Here is a 13,678-nt window from a genome sequence, read left to right on the forward strand (position 1 = left end):
CTTTTTTCTTAACACAGCAGTGAACTGTAAAACTGCATTTACTGGGTAACCATTCAATTATTTTAAATATAAACTCAAGTGTTTCCTCCTTGGCCATTTCAATTTTTAGCACCAAAATTAGCCCCTAAAGAGGTACGGGTACAGCTCTGATGTTGTAAATGAATAGTTTACATATAATACTTAATATATTATACACACACACTGTACATTCTCACATCCACACAAACAGGAGGCATATTTAAATGTATATATTGTGTGTTTCAGTTTGTTGTCAAAGACTTAGAGCAATGGAAATAAAGCAGAAGGGGTAATATTTTACATAGTAGGCAACTTTAATGCTGTAGTGCACTTATAAAAAAAGTCCAACTCTCCCTCCCAGCTCAGCAGCTTGTTTCAATTTTTTTTTAATATCATGATTCAGAAGATGTAGAAGTTATTGCCTAAATATTATTCTATACATTTCCATCGGTGTTCTCAAAAACACTCGAAATTGCTACTTAATTTACAACTTAATTACTTTTTCTTACAGCTTTAATTCATTGGCAATTTTGGAAGCAATGTTTTTAAAAGCTATGGATGTTCCCGATATCCGCTTAAAGCGGACTCCATTCAGTGACAGTCTTGGCAGTTTACACACCTCCATCTCCCACTGTACAAGATTTTCCGCATGTCCATCGCCATGGACACAGAAAAGCAAGAAACGCTCTCTTTGTTCATAGTCACAATTATTGGCATCCAGGACTTTACGAATTTCCCTCATCATATCGTTAGGATCCATGGAACTGGTAGTTTTCATGCTCCAAGTAAACCTCAGCGAACGGGGCTTGGCTTCCTTGTTTTCATCCTTCTGATCCACAGCTACATTGCGACTGAAAGAAAACATTTTATTATTTAATAGGACAACCAATAGCCTCTTAAATCTTGTGTTGATGAAGCAACTGCCCTGTTCAGTGTGCATTTTTTGTATTACAGAAGTGCCTAGAGGGGCCCCAACTTGGAGCAGGACCCTGTTGTACTAGGCATTGCATATTATATACACACAGTAAGACTGTTCCCACCCCAAAAGCATACAATCTAATTAAGCCAAGACACAACTAGTGTGAACAACAACTGGAAGGAATGGGGACAGGAGGATGAAAAACTTTATTACTACCATGCTGAAGGTAAGTTTTCACTCACCTGTAATTCAATTAAGGTTACAGCCTACATGGACCAATAATCCAGGGCATATGGCACCAGAAATTTGCCCTGGATTATTGCTCTAGAAATTTCTGGAACCCTCATTAAGATAGCAGCTCTAAGTCACAACTTAAAGACTTAGGCCACAGCTGCCTCCAATATGAGTTGATATTTACTGATACAATGCACTGAAGAGCCCTGGCAGAAGGATCCTTTGGGTTCCCTTACATTTTCTCCACTACTACAGTCCTCAGGCACTGCATTGCAGCAACCCTCTTGAGTCTATATACACCAGTGTGGGGAAGGAGCCAGGTGAAGGATATTCCTCACCCTGCTGGGACTGAATGTTCTGCCTTCCACCCCCACCAATCTAAAATTTCTCAGGGTCACTTCTGGAGTTTCATAACGGCCTTCCTAGCTTCATAAACATTTGAGATTTGAAGCAACCAAAGACCTTTGCCTTTCAGCTCAGGTACTGGTGGGTCTACGCAATATCCTCAAACATATCCTACACCAAGGAAAGTATCTTTATCAATACTATTGCTTCACCTATGACAATCATCAGAGATGTATAACTTGCAATGATGAACAGTCTAACTTCTGAAGTTACTGGAGTGTCTTTTTCAGAATAAAATACAGAAAGTTAACATACCAAACTAACATTAACAAAAATAATCTCCTTGTCACTACAACAGAAGGTACAATGAGAAAGTGTGATGACTATCAAAATTGTAAGAATTAAAGCACATAAGAGAAGAACGTTGTTATTACTGTTTTGGTGGTGGTGGAAATAGATGGATAAGAAGACGAGTTCCAGAAATTTGTAGAATATTAGCTCACTATTGTATTTCAGCTATGAATTAGTGGCCACATGGCTAAAAAGAGTTGGAATCTGTGTACTGAAACCTTCACAAAAAGTATTTGTTAACATGCAGATATGTGCATAAAAGTGTTTTCTGCATCAGATACCTCTTGAAAGATTATTTTTGCTCTCATGGTATACCATACAGTTTAAAATCAGTGGTATATTAAGATTCAGAATTCAATTTAGAACATAAGAACAGCCATACTGGGTCAGACCAAAGGTCCAACTAGCCTAGTATCATGTCTTCCAACAGTGGACAATGCCAGGTGCCCCAGAGTGAATGAAAAGAACAGGTAATCATCAAGTGATCCATCCCGTCGCCCATTCCTAGCTTCTGGCAAACAGAGGCTAGGGACACCATCCTTGCCCATCCTGGCTAATAACCATTGACGGACCTATCCTCCATAAATTTATCTAGGTCTTTTTTGAACCCTGTTATAGTCTTGGCCTTCACAACATCCTTTGGAAAAATACTTCCTTTTGTTTGTTTCAAACCTGCGGCCTATTAATTTCATTTGGTGACCCCTAGTTCTTGTGTTATGAGAAGGAGTAAATAATACTTCCTTATGTACGTTCTCCACACCAGTCATGATTTTATAGACCTCTATCATATCCCCTCTTAGTCAACTCTTTTCCAAGCTGAAAAGTCCAAATCTTATTAATCAACCCTCATATGGAAGCCCTTTTCTGAACTTTTTCCAATTCCAAAATATATTTTTTGCATGCATATGTGGTCGCCCCATCTCAAAAAAGACATATTGGAATTGGAAAAGATCTCTTTCTTGAGTGGTAACAGTTAATTTAGACCTCATCATTTCATATGTATAGTTGGGATTATGTTTTCCAATGTGCATTACTTTGCATTTATCAACATTGAATTTCATCTGCCATTTTATTGCCCAGTCACCCAGTTTTGTGAGATCCCTTTGTAGCTCTTTGCAGTCTGCTTTGGACTTAACTATCTTGAGTAGTTTTGTATCATCGCCAAATTTTGTCACCTCACTGTTTACCCCTTTTTCCAGATCATTTATGAACAAGTTAAAATAGTACTGGTCACAGTACAGACCCCTGAGGGACAAAACTATTTACCTCTCTCCATTCTGAAATTTGACCATTTATTCCTATCTGTTGTTTCTTATCTTTTGACTAGTTACCGATCCATGAGAGGACCTTCCGTCTTATCCCATGACAGCTTACTTTGCTTAAGAGCCTTTGGTGAGGGACCTTGTCAAAGGCTATCTGAAAATCTAAGTACTTTATATCCATTGGATCTCCGTGTCCACATGTTTGTTGACCCCCTCATAAAATTCTAGTAGATTGGTGAGGCATAATTTCCCTTTACAAAAACCATGATGACTCTTTCCTCAACAAATTATGTTCATCTATGTGTCTGACACTTCTGTTCTTTACTATAGTTTCAACCAGTTTGCCTGGTACTGAAGTCAGGCCTGTAATTGCTGGGATCACCTCTGGAGCCCTTTTTAAAAATTGGTGTCAGATTAGCTATCCTCCAGTCATTTGGTACAGAAGCTGATTTAAATGATAGGTTACAAACCACAGTTAACAGTTCTGCAATTTCACATTTGAGTTCCTTCAGAACTCTTGGGTGAATACCATTTGGTCCTGGTGACTTATTACTGTTTAATTTATCAATTTGTTTCAAAACCTCCTCTAATGACACCTCATAAGGACAGTTACTTAGATTTGTCACCTAAAAAGAATGGCTTAGGTGTGCGAATCTCACTCACATCCTCAGTCACAAAGACAAGTATTTTAACAAGTACTAATAACAAGTCAAGTCCTTTTTATGGGCTTTTTAAAAAATAATTTCTAGTTACATGAAACAAACTTCGGTACCATCGTGTTGGCAAAACATTGTGAAAGTATTGCATAAAAATAAAAACTTGATTAGAAAGTTAAACAAATTCAGCATGAAGATCACCTATTTAATAATTCTATGCGTTACCATAGAGGAGACTTGCTTTCACATGAGCAGCCTCAAGCTGATTGGTACAGTCAGAGATTATGCTCATAACCTTGAGAAGGGTTAAAAAAAACCTCTCACACTTTAGTACCCTCCAATATTGGATTATAGAGCAGTTCTGCAGTCTCACTGGGGGCTGCCTGCCTGCCCAGCTGCTAAGATGCAGAAATATATATAGGGAAAAGGCAACATGAAAGATGGAAGAATTTAGAACCAAGTCACTCAATGCTTTAATCACTGTTTTGCAGACAGGAGGGTTTCTTGGTTTACAGTTTCGTGGCGCTAAAGGAAACAAAACCTGCTGCTTAGAACCTGAGCCACATAAACAGGGGGAGAAAGGTTCAAACTCACCTAAGTAACATTTAAACAAAAATCATTACCCTCACCTTGAGCCCTCATATCTCCCGTTCCTCTCATATTCAGTCGGGAGCCTCATTGAAAAGAATGCAGAAACAAAAGGAAGTGGGAAAGAGAAGACAAATCTTATACTAGCATACATAATATCTGAATAGCGGCTAAATGCAATATCTCAATTATACCGTAATTAAAATATATTGTGTTATGACACTTTAGGCAACAAAGATTCAATGGATTTTCAAGATCACAGCAAACTTAGAATACTACAAATGTCTTGCCCACCAAAACAATATGTATTTATAAGCCACAGTTTCTAAAAAGTAGATACTTTTAGTATTAATTGTAATACTATATTGACACACGTACACATGAAGTTAAAAGGTAAGATTCCAGTGGGGAAGATTGTTGAATTAGAAATATGTAAAATGTATTAATTCAGTGTAAATAAAGATATACTAATTATTGTTAATATTAAAGTGATAAGCTGTAAAAGAGAGAAAAATGGTATTAAAAACAGCTTTAATATGCACAGCCATACCTGTAGATCAAATATAGTGAAACTTGTAGATCAAATGATCTGATTAATTTCTCCCACCCTCCCTTAAACCAGGATATAAATTAAAGTTAGCATAAGAAAATTTTCAAGGTAAATTCAAGATTTCTCAATATGTACAATTCCTCTGAATATGAATTCTTCTGGATTCCTGTACCACGGACTCATCTTCCAGAAGACATATGCGTAAGGGTAAAAGAAATTGAGCAATATAAAGATCACCGGCAGAAAAGTTACTTAACACTGTTATATATTAATGTTACATTTAAGCAACCTTCAAGGCAAACAGAATCAAGGTGGAAAAATCTCCCACAAGCACCTGGCTACTTTCTCCCATGCCTATTTCACCCCAGGCATACACAACATTAACACACCAAACTAATCATAGTAGATTAGGGCAGCTTGGTAAATGGTGTGAGAATGAGAAGGGAGAGTTAAAACTGTGGTGCATCATCTGTGGTGTATGGTAGTTGTGGTGATGAGGTATATGCCTGTCTGGGAACATATGTACTGTCATGTAGCTTTTAGTTTCCTTGCTTTTGTGGGTTCAAGTCACGTATGTTGTATACCAATCCTAACTACTTCACAGTGACGTTTTTTGGTCAGAATCACATTTCAATGCGTCTTAACACTGCTGACTTATTTTAAAATCTTGAGGGGAAAAATCTGGGCTAAATGAAGCTCACATTGAAGCAAGAGTCCTGTTCTTATTGCCAGAATACTATGGCAACACAGAGTGCATAGTACCACAATGACCGTCTGGAATAAGCCTCTCTCAATGACTATTCTAAGGGGTTTCTTAACTAAGGGCCCAATGCTTCTTCTATTAAAGACAATGTGTATTTCTCCATTGTATCAATGGAAGCAGGTTCAGGCGCTATAAGAAGAGACGGTTCTATCACCTTTAGCAATATAGGACGGAGACAATCATTTTAAGCTATGCAACATATTTGTCCATATTGATCAGTAAAATAATTTAGTTCTCTTAGTTACTGATTGTGAAGCCTGTCAAAGACAGATTAAAATGCCAATATTTATAATCACTTTGGTAGATATGTCAAGCTGATGTGCTTCTCTAGAATGAATGGATATTAGAGAAATCAGAAATGGAAAAAGCCTAGTAAGTCTGTGGTGTACAAGCCAGGACCTCTGGGCTGCTCTTGATGTCAATCTTTCTGGGGGACGGAACACTAGTGAAAGCATGAGGAATTATGGGAAAGGAGAAAGCTATAAAAGCTGAACACATCCAGAGGTTTCAACAGTAGACATGCAAAGAATCTTGTGGAAGGCTCATTCCGGAAGGCACAGCAAACTCCTCTCTGTAAGTCTGAAGTCACTTCCTGACTCAGATGACAAAATGTCAAGTGCTGTACTCAAAAATACTCTCTGAAGGGCACTAGAGGCATCTGTTCCTGGGAAGTAGGAGAGAACATTTTTGCTTACAGTTGCAAGCATTTATAGATCACATCAGACTCACTTTCTCAGTTGACAAAAAAGGCTCAAGAAATAGGAGTATGACCTGTCATCCCTATAGTGAAGGATACAAGAAATCTCAAGATTTCTTTGCTCAAAAGTTCAGACTTTCAAAAGGGACAAAAATAGTTTGTTCTGGTTTCAGATCGATTTTCAGCTGATCCTAGCAGCTGAGGCTGAAGTTCAGTTAAAACTGACCAACTTCTAAATACTCAATCTACATTTAGAGAAATCAAAGGTATTCACTGAACACCTGCGGCAAGATACATCTTGAGTAAGTACTCTTATTTGTAAGCCTCTTTTGGAAGTACTTGTAATTGTGAATAGGCTAAAAAATTAAAATCTGAACCAATAAATATACCAGGTCCCCTAACACTCAAAACTGCATTCCATGATGTGTGACCTCCAATATAAAACCTGGCATGAAGTTTCAGAGAAGCAGTGTCAGTCTTCCCATTGATATTCCTTCCCCCTTGTACCTCAAAGCATGGTTATGCTCTATAAAGCACCATGCAAACGTACAGAATTCTGTAAATAAAACCTATACCAGTGCACTTCTGATTAAAACCGTACTGTATATGTAATTTAGAATACTGTATATGCTTACAAGTCAGATACAGCCTTTAGGCTTCCAAGTTGCCAATGTGGTCTGCAGTACTGAAAGGAACACAAACTCCTGGTTTATAACAGAAGACTATTGAGCAGATAATGTGTTAAAGAAAGGAGCTGATAAGCTAATTAGTTTTGTGATAGAGTAATTTTATATTTTATTTTTCTGTTTTAAGCCCACAGCTGTAGTACAGTGCCTATGGCACTTCATTTACTTTTGTTAAATGGTATGTGAAAAGTAGTAAATAGCATAAGTGATATGTTGACCTAGTATTGTGCTTCTGTAGATCTATCATGAATTATGTTTTGCGCATTGCAAGTGTTCTCTAGGTATACTCTGTTAAAAATCCAGTGAAACATTAAAAAATAAAGCTGTCTAAAGAGTATTTCACAGCTTGATTAAAAGCTATAAATGATTGTGGGAGAGTGGAAATGGATGGAGTCTACTAAAATAAGATTTAATTAATTTATACATAAAAGAAAACAACCTGCTTTTTCAAGGAAAGTTACCTTTAATTAAAGAAAAGATTCTACAACAAAAAAGCTATCAAAATATCAACACAATTTTGCTCTCCAAGTATCAAATTAGCCTTCCACAACATAAAGGAATCCCTGCAGATTTGCAAGGACACTGCATGGTATCTTGTTAATGTTAGATGAGGTATGAGAGATATAAAACCTATCAGAATGCAGTGCACTATTAACATTCTAATTTTTAAAAAACAAATGAAATGTGTAGCACTCAGAATTTGCCGAGCTCTCTGAAATGAAGTTGTAATATTGTCCTTGTGGCAACTATAATAAATTCCAATGTTAAAATAAAATGAATTTCTGTAGATGAGATTCATGACAGGTAAAGAAGAATTTGACTAAAAAAAATAAATCAGTATCTATGCTATAGGCAGCAATGTATTTCACTGCCTGCATACAAGAACGAGAGAGACAGGCACACTGGAAGTCACATGCACAGACACGTCTACTAATAAAAAGGAAAATTCAGAGGTGCATTGTTGTGCAAGTCTCTTTTTAAACAAGAATACCCTGAAAAAGTTACTATCAGAACACCTGAAACACTGCTGCAATTAACAAATGTCAAATGTCTGACCCAAAAGTAAAAAGATACAATCTTTATATTACAATGCCATATTTCTATTCAAAGGTAACTCTCTAGAACGTGAGTTATAAAATGTAATTGAACTTCCTGACTAACAGATGCATCTCACTTACTGCCTCAGTGCAGTAGAGGCTTACAGTTAAGTTATAATGAGTGTCCAGTTGTGGAAATAATAGCTTATTTGCTCAATTAACCTTCTAATGTTTTACCGTAGCCATAGCCATAACTTTGGAAGAGGCAAAGACTCTCTTTCAATCTCAGATCCCTGTGCAATTCACAGAACTCACACTGACTTCTGCAACTGTGCAGAATTTGGTGGCTCAGGCTAAATGCCGAGTTAAGAAATTCACCTTTATTCATTGTCAAGTGTACAAGATTGCTGGCACTCAATTTCTTCTCTGATCTACCCTAGCGACAAATAAAACTACCAGAGCCCATGTATATTCCTCCTCCCAATTTATACTCCTGTAAACCGACAATGAATGTCGATGGCAACTAATCCAATAAAAGAATTCTAGAATATGTTCACATTTGGGAATGCCCCAAACATAGCACTAAGAGGGAGTGTAACTTAGTACTATGATTTGTTTTGAAACAAAGAAACCATTCCAAGTCTAGTATGCAAGGTATTTTTCACAGCCTGACTTTCTTGAATGAATGAACTTCAGCAGCTAGTTTGGAGTTGAATTACATACAATTCCTAATGGAATTAACTAAATTTATATCCTAACAATTTTAGGTCACAGCTTGCCTAAAGAAAGTACGACAAACTTCAAATTGCAAATACCAGTGATGATTTTACCTTTAGAAAGAAAGTACAAATGGATGCCCATTTTTAAAGTAAAGTATGATGGGCTGAAATGATTTATTTTTTTTGGCCACTTCTGAATCAAAACTTCTTCTCTCAACAGTTGAGCATGGTATCATCATTCCAGAGAAGCTCGGCAACACTTAAAAGGCTACTGTAGGATATTACTAGAAAATTTAGCTCAATCAAAAAGCTGTTTCAAAGTTTTAGAAGTCTTCACTGACCAAACAAATGCAAGTAGCTCTAGCAATATTTCTTTCAGCGTGACTTCCTGCACCTTTTAGTTTCCCATTGTGAAATTTCATTTCTTTCAGTATAAAACTCTAAATTCAGTTATTGGAACCCACAGTCTTTCAAGCTTCCCTTATTTTTTATTCTATTCTCTGAAGACAATATGGATGTAAGCAATTTCCAAGTCATACTTTTTATTTCCATCATGCTTCATTTTTTAGAATATTTTGGTAGCTTTTTTCCTGTTGGTCTTTTTCTTCCATGTTTTGGCTTATGGATGATAGAGCTTTCCAAAGAATTAGGAGAAGAATGCTGAAGCAATACAGCTTTGAGAATAGGGTGCCCGACTCTTTTTTCACCTACTTCAATAGAATTACTTGTAATTTATGCCAGTATTAAAGCAAGAACAATCAGTTCCGCCTGCTTTCTTAAAACCTTTCTATGTAGGATAGTTTTTCCAAGATTGGTTCCTTTTGTCAATGCACTTGCATAACTTTTATTCTTTTGTTTATTCTATAAATTATAATTAAGTGCTTCAATTTATGTCTCTGTTGGACAGTATAAAAGGAAGTAATTTGGCTTTGGGTACTCTACAAAATGCTTCTTATTTGAAGATTTTCAATGTACATCCTTCATCCCTCATGCAAATTTCCAATCTCTCAAGTGATTTGTATTTTTAAGTCAAATTTGGTGAACGTTTAAATTTGTTATGACCAGAAGCAAATTATTCATACACTATTTTGATAAGAATTTTCCTAATGAAGAAAATTAGAGGATAAAGTATGTAGAGCATCACTTACCTTTACACATTTGTGCCCTTACGTTTTGTCTACATTTTTCAGTGTTACCAAACACGTCATTCTTCAAACATAAGCATGCTAAGTGTATTAGTATAAAGAACAGAATTATTTTTGATACTATTGACTCTATCAAAGAAAGAAGAGTGCACAAGGCATGCTTTGCATCTTGTTATACAGGTGCCACAGATGCTTAAGTATCATCATTAGTCAATGGATTTCCTTCTATATTTTCCTTTCAAGGAAGAAAGTATTTAGTTCTCAGCAGAAAGTTTAGTTTTTAGAAAACCAAGGCTAGAAAGCCAAATTTTATGTTAATTGCAGGAGCCACTTTTTTAAATATAAAAAAATCCTACCTTTTGATAAACCTGAATGACATGTTTCTAAAAGAAATTAAGCCAAAACAATAATTAACAAAAAAAGTTTGTACAAATTAAATTGAAAATTCATTCAAAAAGTGAAACATGCAATAACAATGAGATTTCATATTTAAATGCACCTGGAAATAATAAGTTTCAAATTTATTCTGAGATTAGAAGAATGATTTCAGGGCTGAGGAAACGTCGTCTTAATTTTGTTTTCAACTTTGTTTTACTTCTGAGAGCATTCCAACATTTCTTCTGAAAAGAGTCATCACTAAATATTATGAATTCAAATGTATACCAGTTTAAAAATATTCTTAAACTGGTAGCATTGTTTGCACTTACAAAGGGATTGAATTTTTGTCTATTGTCCTATGTATTTCAGACAGGAAAAAAAATCTCAACTTTGGTAGTTGAATAGCCCCAAAATTAACTCATTTCTTCATAACATCATTTTAGTCATTTGGTGCCAAGAACTGTGTGACGGGTTGGGACTGCCACCTGATGTGTTGAGACTACCTCTGAGCTCATTTTCCCTGGCAGCTTGGGACTTAAGAACCCTACCTTGTTGAGCCAGACACGCCAGTCTGCTCCAACACAGACCCTGGGTCTGAACCACGTCCCCCAAAAGCTGCAGACTTAACTGAAGATGGCTTAGAAAGTGCTCCTGTCTCTAGCACCCAGATACCCAGTTCCCAATGGGATCCAAACGCCAAATAAATCTGTTTTACTCTGTATAAAGCTTATACAGGGTAAACTCAAATTGTCCACTCTCTATAACGCTGATAAAGAGATGTGCACAGCTGTTTGCTCCCCCAGGAATTACTTTACTTACTTCTGGGTCAATTAATAAGCAAAAAGTGATTTTATTAAGTATAAAAAGTAGGATTTAAGTCGTTCCAAGTAATGACAGACAGAACAAAGTAAATTACCAAGGAAAATAAAACAGAAACATGCAAATCTAAGCCTAATACAGTAGGAAACTAAATGCAGGTAAATCTCACCCTCAGAGATGTCCCAATAAGATTCTTTCCATAGACTAGACTCCTTCCTGCATTCTGTTAGCGATACTACACCCAAACATGTTTCCAGGGACCAGGAACCCACAACTTTGCTAAAACACCTATGAATCACATCATAAGGCTTAAAGGTACTGGAAGGGGGTGTGACCACAGACAAACATGGATTTTACATGTACTGCCTCCGCCATGGACAGTGTCCAAGTCTCTGGCAGTAAGTTCAGGAAGAGGGTGTGACGTTGCACCCCATAATGCTTTAAAGAAATATGCTTATGAGTGTAAATATGACATAACGAATATGTTTTACGCTAGATATGCCATGTAACATATCTTTGCAAAGGTTATTATCCACTGAATACATTCATTCTATATGTTTGCATGCATCATTTTTATATCTGAAGTTATGAGCGTTGGCTCTATGCTTGTATTTAAAGTGTTTGTTGTAGGAAGCACATAAGGCAGATTTGGTCAACATAGTGTGAGGGGTGAGTCAAGTAATTGGGAGTACTTAACTAGCAATGGACTTTGGGAGATGCCAATCCACATCTAGGCTTTCCTGGGAATGTCCAAACTAACATGTAAACTATGGCATCAGCCTGCAAAAAGCTGAATCATTCACAGACATATGACTTGCCCAGGTGGCTATAGACTCCATCTTGTTTCTGTGATTTTGTACAGGAGAACAAAGGGGTTTCCGCCCACAAGAGAGAGAATATAAAAGGCCCTGGAAACCCCTCCATTTTGTCTTCAGCTGGCTCAAAAGATAGCCTCTCCACTCCAAAGAGATGCCTGAAAGAAACTGGAACAAAGGACAGTAACTACGGGGGGTGTGAGTGATTGCTGGACCCAGAGTAGGAAGGAGTCTAGTCTGTAAAAAAAGCTTATTGGAACATCTCTGAGGGTGAGATTTACCTGCATTTAGTTTCCTACTGTATTAGGCTTAAACTTGCGTATTTTTGTTTTATTTTTCTTGGTAATTTACTTTGTTCTGTCTGTCATTACTTGGAACCACTTAAATCCTACTTTTTATACTTAATAAAAATCACTTTTTGCTTATTAATTAACCCGGATTAAGTAATTAATTCCTGGGGGAGCAAACAGCTGTGCATATCTCTCTATCAGCGTTATAGAGAGCGGACAATTTATGAGTTTACCCTGTATAAGCTTTATACAGAGTAAAACAAATGTATTTGGCGTTTGGATCCCATTGGGAACTGGGTATCTGGGTGCTAGAGACAGGAGACTTTCTAAGCCATCTTCAGTTAAGTCTGCAGCTTTTGGGGGACGTGGTTCAGACCCAGGGTCTGTGTTGGAGCAGACTAGCGTGTCTGGCTCAACAAGGCAGGGTTCTGAAGTCCGAAGCTGCCAGGGAAAATGGGCTCAGAGGTAGTCTCAGCACATCAGGTGGCAGTCCCAAGGGGGTCTCTGTGACCCAACCCGTCACAAACTGCCTTAATGATGCATTTATATTTAGTGGCAAATGCTGGGAAATTGCCCACTCCGGAATATAATTAATTTATTGTCACAAGAGTTTATCTATAGAAAAAATGAAGCAGGATATGAAAAGATTATGATTCAAAGGATGTTTTTCTGCAAAGGTGAGAAAGAAGAAACTTAAAGTGCTGAGTCCTTAGGGACGGGGTGCCTTCCTATGAGTTTGTACAGCACCAAGCATGATGGGGGCCTGATTCTGAACAGGGCTTCTGGATGCATACTTAATACGTTACCTGTAACAAGAAATTGAGATTTTATATTTCCTTTGTGCAGTTTATTAAATAATCCCCAGATAGTGGAATTATTTACTGGGGTCTGGTCAAAAGCTATTGTGCTGCGAATTAAAAACCAGAGTTCAAGCTTTTACAAGCTTAATTATCTTCTAAATAATTGAGAATGCTTTCTAATAGGTTCCAGTAGCAGAGCTCAAAGCTTACAAATTCATAGTACATGAATACATCCACATTTTGAATGGTAGATGGAAACATTAAGGAAGAGCATTATAAAACTAGCAATAGTGCAGACAGAAGAAGATGCTCCAAAAGGAGCTAATGTTTGAATGAGAAAAGCTTTGTTCTAAGCCAACATTTATAGGTAAAAGTTACTGAGATAAAAATAGACATCTTAATTATAAAAAAAATCCCCACACATCTCCCCTCTTTAACCTGGCAATTTGTCAAAATGGTGTACAGCAGAGAGGGGAGAACTTGGAGCAGGGCAAAAGCTTACCAAATTCAGGACTGAGAGGCCTTGGATTTGTCACAGACAACTTCTACATTTTAAAACAAAAATTCCCCATACTGGAATCACTAGTTAGATATGAGGAAACATTA

At 37.0% G+C, this 13,678-nt stretch overlaps 1 protein-coding gene across 2 annotated transcripts in view; it reads right to left on the minus strand.

Moving 5' to 3' along the window:
* Window positions 1-313: 313 nt before the first annotated feature.
* The window catches only part of MARK3 (microtubule affinity regulating kinase 3), a 108,470-nt gene continuing 95,105 nt past the window's right edge, over window positions 314-13,678 (minus strand). For both annotated transcript variants that reach the window (XM_065404475.1, XM_065404474.1), the window contains 3 exons: window positions 10,327-10,353; window positions 4,415-4,459; window positions 314-869 (listed from right to left, as the gene is read on the minus strand). In XM_065404475.1, the coding sequence (XP_065260547.1) occupies window positions 524-869; window positions 4,415-4,459; window positions 10,327-10,353 (418 nt within the window). In that variant the 3' untranslated portion in view covers window positions 314-523. The remainder of the gene's footprint in view (window positions 870-4,414; window positions 4,460-10,326; window positions 10,354-13,678) is intronic.

Source organism: Emys orbicularis, chromosome 4, assembly GCF_028017835.1.
Source record: "Emys orbicularis isolate rEmyOrb1 chromosome 4, rEmyOrb1.hap1, whole genome shotgun sequence".
Lineage (NCBI taxonomy): Eukaryota > Metazoa > Chordata > Testudines > Emydidae > Emys > Emys orbicularis.